Raw genomic sequence first — 8,436 nt, forward strand, 5'->3', positions numbered from 1 at the left:
GTGCTCAACCTCACTTGGTCTTTTATCACCTTGTCCTGCAAACACACATACACACAAACCATTCACAGGAGGAGAATGTGTGTGTACGATGCATGTTTGCGACTCAGCTGAGCTTTTCCTTCAGTCCGACAAGCACTTCCCTTTGACAAAGCCCCAAGCTTCATTTCCCCGTCCTCACACAAGGATAAGCATTTCCAGCTGGTTTCACAAACATTAGAAATGAGATTCAATAGGTGCCACAGATTGTGTCGTTCTCTCAGTTTCTCTCCTTCCTTCCGTCTCTCCCTCCCTCTTTTTTCTTCTCACAGTGACTCGCCTTGTCTCATGAGACAGGGTAGCTAGGGAAACTAGGCCACAGATTGGCCTGCTGAGACAGAACAGTGCAAAACATAGCCCAGCTCTGAGAAACTCCTGTTACACTTTAATTGTCTGTATAGTATCCTGGCTGCTACACAGCAAGCCTACTTGTAAAGCTGGACTGGTTTGGGAAACTCGTATTACACTGAACTACTCTGTGGAAACAATGGACAAGAGTCCAAGTAGCATTAAAAACCTGTAGGAAACAGTATATATTAACAGACCATTAATTCACTGATTCTAAAAACTACAAAAACCTGTATATTATCACATCAGCCTGTTAAACACAGCTGGTTGTTTTCAGTGTGTGCATTTTTAAGAATAGTTTTTGCATTTTGGGAAGTACACTTATTCACTTTCTTCAAGAGATGAGAAAACTGATAGAGGCTAATTGCTATTAGCTTAGTTGAAGTTTTTATGCTAATTAGCATAAAACTGAAGGCAGGTGGAAACAGCTAACCTGGCTCTGACTAAATGATAAGTTGTAAAAGCACAACTTTTCTGTTAACTGAAAAGATTCAACCTGTTACTTAGTGAGCTTCAGATGTGCTGATAGGTGCTTGTTTATTTGTTTTTTTTTTTTTTTTTATGCAAGCAGGCTAGCTGTTATCTGAAACAGGACACTGACACATGAGCTGGGAGGTCACCATCACCTCAGGGAGTCGGTTTATCTAAATTGTAAAAAAATATATTTAGTCACATACATAGATGCTTTTGGTTTCATTTGTACAGATTTTGAAATAGCTGTCTTGTAAATTTTTGCCAACACACTACTGCAATGGAGGAGAATGAAATTTTGTTTGTAACAATTTACACTGTGGTGAAAGAAGTACTCAGATCATTGATTAAAGCAGCAATACCACAGTATAAATACTCTGTTACAAGTAAAGGTCCTGTGTTCAAAATGTTACTTACAGTAAGTATAAATACAAAAGTGTTAGCATCAACATATCCTTGAAGTAGCTACCAAAAGTAAAAGCATTCATTAAGCAGAGTAGCTATTATGTTATTGGATTATAATTGATGTATCACTGTGTACATCATTTTAATGTTGCAGCTGCTAAAGGTGTTGTGTGAATTATCCAGAGTAAACAGATATGCATTACATTATTAATCAATACATTCATTTGGGTGAAGCTTTTATCCAAAGGAAATTAAAGTACCTGCATTTTATCTCTGTAGGAACAAGAGAAAAATGCCATCAAAGACTGCTGCTGCTGCTGTTAAGCTCTTTTATTGTAGTTTCTAATGTTTAGCGCACTGCTAACAAAGTTCCATTTAGCCCAGTTTTACAGAGTTAGACAGAAAACCTCAGAGACAGATGACACATTATACCAAAACATGAACAAACTGTTTTTTGTTCGGGTGTTTGAATGTACCTTTCATATAACTCTTTCATATGAAAAGGCCATTTGGTCATCCCTGGTATCTACCTGTGTTTCCATTTATAAGGTTATGAAGTTGTGATACATAGGATGATATTTTAAAACCTTAGTCATGTTCAAAGAGACTAACCATAAAAGTAGAGTATAGGATAGATCAAAAGTTCCAACTCTGAACTGTAGAACAATGGCTTCAACTGCTGTACTATGCATTTTGGCCTCAGTGAGTCTTCTTGAACAAATAAAGCTTAACTAACTGACCCTTTGAGCACTGAAGAAACAAAAGAAAGCACAAAGGTTTTCTTCTGAATGCTTTTAGGTTGCCTACAAAACTGGATCACCAACCAGCATAGTGGGCAACTTCCACAGGGCTGAAGCCATCTGGGGCACATCATTACCTAATACTGAAGCCATGGCAACATCTATTTTTAAGACCATTATTATTTGTGTGTATATAGTTTTTATATGGTGTGTAAATAAGTTTGTGTTTAATCAAACAAACACAAACCAAGTGGCACACAGCAAACCTAGGGGAAGGTAGTAATCCAGTGTGAGAGCATTGGCTGGTTTGAAGAGCTCCAGGCAAACTATAATTAAACTAGCATGTGAAGTCTACTGTGTGCGCTGTATTTGATGGGTACTTGAAGGCACAATGCATGTGGAGTGGCAGGAACAGCATTTTGGGGTTTGTCAGTAGGGGCCCATGGCTCATTTTTGCCTTGGGGCCCTTTACACTCAGTAAGTGTCAATAGGGTCAGCCCATGTTAAAAATGCACTCATAGTACAAAGATATAAAACAGTGTCTAGGATGTTATGATGTAGCTAAGTCAAATACACAGAAAAAGATTTACATGTGTAAAATTAAAAACACATTTCGGTGTCTGGTAAAACAGAGTATGTGTGATAAAGGGACACATTTGGTGAGGGTCATGTGAATTCCTCCTTTCAAAGGAGAATAACTGTACTAATTGTGTCCGATATCATTAGGCCAAAGGCACTGCAGGACTGTAATTTCATATGAGCAAGATCATGTTCTTTGCATGGGGGCCATTCATTATGACTTGTTTATGAGCTGAGAATAGCATCAGAACTCAGACCATAAAGTGCAGAGCCCCAGCACAGACTCTCACTTAAAACAAGTGTGCTATTGATGAATAAGGCCTAAGGAGGCAAGAATCAGGAAGGTAATCACTGAAGCCTGTTGTGAGGTGTGTTGTTCAAAATCTGGAGAATTGTGACTTTCATTCTTACAAAATTACTGAAAATCCATGATGAAAATAAAAAAAATGTACATGTGAGGTACATTTGTGAGGTACACTGTCAGGTAAAGTTTGACACCTTTAAAGGATCCAGAACAACAGAATGGACATTATGGTGAAATGATGTTTATCACCTGCTGTTTCCAAGGTCAAGAATGAACTTAATCTCATCTTTTAAGACAGCATGAATGGGTCTTTAAAGTGCTGATAGAAATGAGCATCTACAATTTCATGATAATTAGGCAGACTCTGTCTACTGATGATTATAGAATCAAAAGCTCCAGTAGTATAATGAAATCAACCTTGTGGTAAGATTTTATCAACTGTCACTTTTGAGGGTCCAGACATCTCAAGCATGATTTTAGACATGAAACATGGAGTAATGATTTTACTTGCGAGTTAAAATCACATAACATAGCCTATATATATAATTTTTGGAAACAGTCTATTTCAGACGTTTTGAGACATGTGGACAGGTATTGCTGACACTGAATGTCTGACAAATCATCACTGGATTAAGATGTGAAAAGCTGGATTTATGACAATTTATGTTCTGTCATTATCTGAGTATGTGAAAACAGCTATAGGTTTAGGATATGCCGTCATTTTACTCCTGAATAAATGAAAAGAGCACATATGAAGAATTATTTTGAGGCTGGAATGAATGATAAAGTTTTACTTTTCCCTTACAAGTTATCTGCCACTGCATGAACATGATCATTAGGTGAGAATATAAGTCCTCATTTATTTGCTCAGTACCTCTACCACTGCACCTCATAGAAACACAAAAACCTTGACTTCAAATGTGGTTGGTTTTTAATATTTGAAGAACCAATAGCATGTGAGGAAGTCATAATAATCTTGATATGCCCAAGATAATAACCTGCATTGTCAGGTTACACTGCTGATGGAGTCCTGGCTGGTCATCTGGCAAAACACATTTATGACAATTCACTTATGATGATGGACTATGTCCGCTGAAATACAGTACTATGTATAGTACTAGTATGGTTTGGGTTTTTTCTCTTTTTTTATCTATAACCAAGTGTCATGCCGAACATAACACTGATCTTAGCTTAGCTGTGGTCTTCATGTCCGCTAGGCTGCGTTCAGCGATCTAAATGCAGCGTTTAGGTGTCCTGCTGTGGCTGTGAACAGGCCAGAGGTGCACATCTGAATGGGACAAGGTGGGAATAAGGTGACATGGGAGAGGATGCGGAAGGCAGGCAACTCACGTAGTGTTTAGACGGATTGCGCCTCTTCTCCACGTCCACGACTTTCACGTCCAGAACAGTCCGAAACTGCATCTTGACCCCGTAAAGGCTATGCATAAAAGCGACAGGCAGGCAGCTGCGGCGGCTTCAGATAAACTATAGTGTATCACGGGGGAGAAATCCCGACATTCATCTTTGTGCCATGAAACAGCTCAGCGGTACAATAATAGATCGGGTCGCTTGCGGCCAATTTGATAGCTCAGACGTCCCTCCGTTGACGCAACAACCATCAGTCTGATTAACAACTTATCGATAGTCCAATTAAGGCCGTGCTGATCACTCTCAGAGACACGCACACTGCCGGAGATCCAAGCGAAGACAGATCTGATGAAGGCGGTCACCTTAAAATAGAAAAAGTGTCTGTCGCGACGCCTACAAAGGGAGCATCTGCATACCTGAAGGTTACAGGGGCTGGATGTGTGCAATGGCACCGGCAAATCCAGCGCCAAACGCCTCTTGCGTTACAGCAGGCGCAGTCAGTTTAGGGAACGGAGTGGGATGGGCTTCACGCACGTCCTCGGGGCTACTTGGAATAAAGCACCGGAGAAACAAAAGGATTTGGCGTTGCCCCCGTTGACAAGGATCGTATATCTTGACATAATTATGCAGCTGCTTTGTAAACCAGCTGACATACAGGGTAGACTAGTCTTCATTCGCTCAATCAATTCACCCATTCATCCACCTCCGGGGCCCCATTAACTTTTCCTCCGCGCTACATGCAGTATAAAGAGATGGCTGGCATTTTTAAAACAAAGTGTAGGTCCTAAGTTAAAAGCACTGATTTCTGGAGAAGGACAGCGGTTGGCCTCGTGGTGATGAAGCTATCCTCAGTTTGTTAACAGTCTGTGAGTCATGAGCAGCTTTCTGGAACTATGGATACAGATGTTTCACAGGCGACCAATCAGCAGCCGCCTCCTCTCTGAAAGCACCAACTAACAACAAAACACTGCCCCCCTGTGCGCACGGCAACAGACGCAGGATGGTGACCTGTAAAGAAGCCCTTTGGAGTAGACTTTTTCCTTTTGTCCTTTATTTAATTTATAAAATGAAGCATCTGAGATGTATAAAGTCCATCCTTTTCACTTTCCAGAGCAGCACTAAGACCAGCTCACTATCATCCTTTAAACCACTAAAGAAAGGCCACTTGTATTTTAATGAATATACTATAACCATGAACCAAAAAGGGAGGAATCCCAAACATACAACTGCTTCAGGGCCACAGAACTTCAGGGGGTCTGAAAGCTCCAGGCTTACTGTGTCAACTGTTTTGTGGTAATGTAATGGAACACACATTAAAATGCAAGGCTGGATTAGCAGCTGGGAAAAGAAGGCAACTGCCCCAGGAGCACCAGACCATCAGGGGCCCCAAAGACCCTGGGTCCACTGGCTGACAAATTATTCATGGTAATTTAATTAAGTGAGGAATATAAAATATAAGGGAAAAGCATTCATTTCAAGTTACAGTCATGGTCTGCATTTCTGTCAGATAACACAACACTTCTCCCAGAAAACTGTTGCAAGCACAAATTATTTGGTGTTCTCATGTTTATTTCTTTTGTTTGCATTAGAACAACATAAGCAGAGGGAAAAGGCCCAATCTGATATAGTCCAGATCTAAACCCCATAGGGAACCTGTGGGGAGATCAGAGAAGAGCAGCTGGGAGAAGGAACCCTTCAGATCTGAGAGACCTGGAGCAGTTGGCAAATGAAGAGTGGTTCAAAACTCCAGTAGAGATGTATAAGAAATTCACTGATGGTTACAGGAAAACAAAAAGTTATTTTGTCCAGAGGGTGTGCTACCAAATATTGAGGGTGTTATTATTTCTGTCCAGTCCATTTTTTTGGAGTTCTGTGTGGAAGGTAATAGATTTTCCTTTTTCCTCCGTTTTTTATTGTTCCAATGCAAACAGAAGAAATAAACATGAGAATACAAAAGAATTTATGATTGTAACAATTTTCTGGAAGAAGTGATGCCTTATCTGACAGAAGTGCAGGACGGCCAGTATTTTTGACCATGACTACATCAACACATTTCATCAACTGTATATCAAAGTTCAATTTCCTCATCATGCAAAATGCTTCTCAGCCTGTGAGACCACCTGTTCATGTTTTAAGGGCTCTGCATGGAGTTTTCTAAAGTCTGTGAATAACCCCTGATGGTGTCTTGAGGGCCTGTCTTCTGGAAGGCCCGAGTAAAAATGTAATACTTTTAATATATCAATAGACAGTATGCATAAAAGGTGCATATGACATAAATTTACATTTAATCATTTTATAACCCCACTAAATTTGAGAACTTGGTTGGCTCAATGACTTCTTCCAGCTCACTAAATGCCCCCAAGGTTCCACAAATGGGTTAATCCAACCCTGACAATATTATTTGACCTAATGGCCTTAAATAATGGGTCATTGTTTTTATTATCTGATACTGAGGCCCTGTGTTCATTCATTTTATCAAACTCAAGAGCTTCATCTAGTGTTCTATTCTGTTTTGGCAGGACGATCTTAAATCAGGCTTCTGCATGTGTAGGCTACATATACAGTATAGATTATATTGTTTGTAATGTGTAATGTACTATTGTAATGCACCAGTATGTATACACAGCATGTAGTGTACAAATATTACTTACTTATATCATGAGATACATGTCACAAATGGTATGAATTAAGTATGTTATCTGTGTTCTACATGAAGCATATTTGCTATTATGTACTTATTTTAATACAATATGCACATGTGGAAATGACGTTGGCCCATACTACTGCTTGAAACTGACGATGGTGGCAATAAAAATAGCATTTAATAAACAGTATATACAGTAGACAGGGGCTAGAGGCGAACACAGTGTCAAACTTTATGTGTCATGTATATTGCTCATGGGGTACCAGCAGTCCATCTTTACCCTCGGGCCTGTTACAGAGTTAATATGGCCATACATGAGCCCTATCTGTTTTGCCTGGTAACTTATTTTTTAATACACACTGTGGTCTGGCAATACTATGGCTGATGACTGGCAACATACTGTATAATTTTGCCAGTTTAATAAGTGATTTGCAAAAACATTCAAAATCTGATAAATATTTTCCACACCGTGCACTGAAAGCTTTCCTGAGGTTTATACTTTACTTAGTATTCAAGCTTAGGACACTTACATATAGTAACATTAAGAAATACAACAGGAATTACGCAAAAGCTCATGATGAACACAAACATACAAACGGCATGATTTACTCCATTGTATTGGTCGCTCACATTTCATAGCAGCAGGCCATACCACTAACAGTACATACAGTAAAAGAGGGTTCCCAGCCCCACTGTTCGGTTATTAAAACACAGTGTAATGGTTGTCACTGGTGCTGACGATGTCACTGTTGCACTCCAGTGATTTGAGTACCAGCTCCAGGGCTGCTTTGCTCACATTGAGGCTGTATCGCTGCCTGACTGCAGACAGGATGTGCAGGATGTGGCAGCCCTTCTCTGCGTCTACACGTACAGGAGGAAACAACCGTCAGCACACAGTCACAGTAAACCAAGGTTACTGTGAAACAAGCAATCCATTTTGGAAGGGGAATCACAAATAGGCATTAGGTGTACAGTGAAAATTGAGCTCCAAAATGTAAAGATGATTAGTAAGAAAATACTATAGGTGCAATTACTGAACTAATTTGGTCTTTGACAGGAAGGTAAAAAGCTTTCATTCTTGATTATTTTAACTGAATAGTGATTACTACTACACAACCCAGTGCCACATAGTAGACCCTCACTGAGTCAAACCTAAAGCTACAGTAGGGAAACATGCATCAAAAGTCTGATACTTAGAGCTAAAATTAAGTGTACTTACACTTCTCTCTTTTGGAGTCTTCCTTGATAATATCTTTTACAGCTATGAGTAGATCTTTATCCTGTGCAGTCACCTAGTGAGGAGCAACAACATCAAACCAAGAGGTGGCTATAATAATTCAACACACTAATAACCTAATGAAGTGGGAAGAATTCATTCAAGAGATCACTGCTGTTTCTTACATGATAGACTTCATCCTGGGACTTGACCTTGCGGTATATGAGCCCCTCATCTTGTAACATCACCAGGACTTTCTTCACAAGCTGGCGTAGCTGCTGAGAGGCAGATGGACCTGCCACAGGCTCCTAACCCGCCAAACAGG

At 39.9% G+C, this 8,436-nt stretch overlaps 2 protein-coding genes across 2 annotated transcripts in view; both read right to left on the reverse strand.

Annotated features, from left to right (window-relative positions):
• Nucleotides 1-5,034, reverse strand: part of sh3pxd2aa (SH3 and PX domains 2Aa) — a 126,310-nt gene extending 121,276 nt beyond the window's left edge. Inside the window, 1 exon segment of the mRNA XM_020594229.1 lies at nucleotides 4,234-5,034. Coding sequence (XP_020449885.1) covers nucleotides 4,234-4,329 — 96 coding nt within the window. The 5' untranslated portion in view covers nucleotides 4,330-5,034.
• Nucleotides 5,035-6,829: 1,795 nt separating this feature from the next.
• stn1 (STN1 subunit of CST complex) overlaps nucleotides 6,830-8,436 on the reverse strand; it is a 9,182-nt gene continuing 7,575 nt past the window's right edge. The window contains exons 7-9 of the mRNA XM_020594130.1: nucleotides 8,297-8,419; nucleotides 8,115-8,187; nucleotides 6,830-7,756 (exon numbers count right to left, since the gene is read on the reverse strand). Of these exons, the coding sequence (XP_020449786.1) occupies nucleotides 7,599-7,756; nucleotides 8,115-8,187; nucleotides 8,297-8,419 (354 nt within the window). The 3' untranslated portion in view covers nucleotides 6,830-7,598. The remainder of the gene's footprint in view (nucleotides 7,757-8,114; nucleotides 8,188-8,296; nucleotides 8,420-8,436) is intronic.

This window comes from Monopterus albus, unplaced genomic scaffold, assembly GCF_001952655.1.
Source record: "Monopterus albus unplaced genomic scaffold, M_albus_1.0 scaffold22.1, whole genome shotgun sequence".
NCBI lineage: Eukaryota > Metazoa > Chordata > Actinopteri > Synbranchiformes > Synbranchidae > Monopterus > Monopterus albus.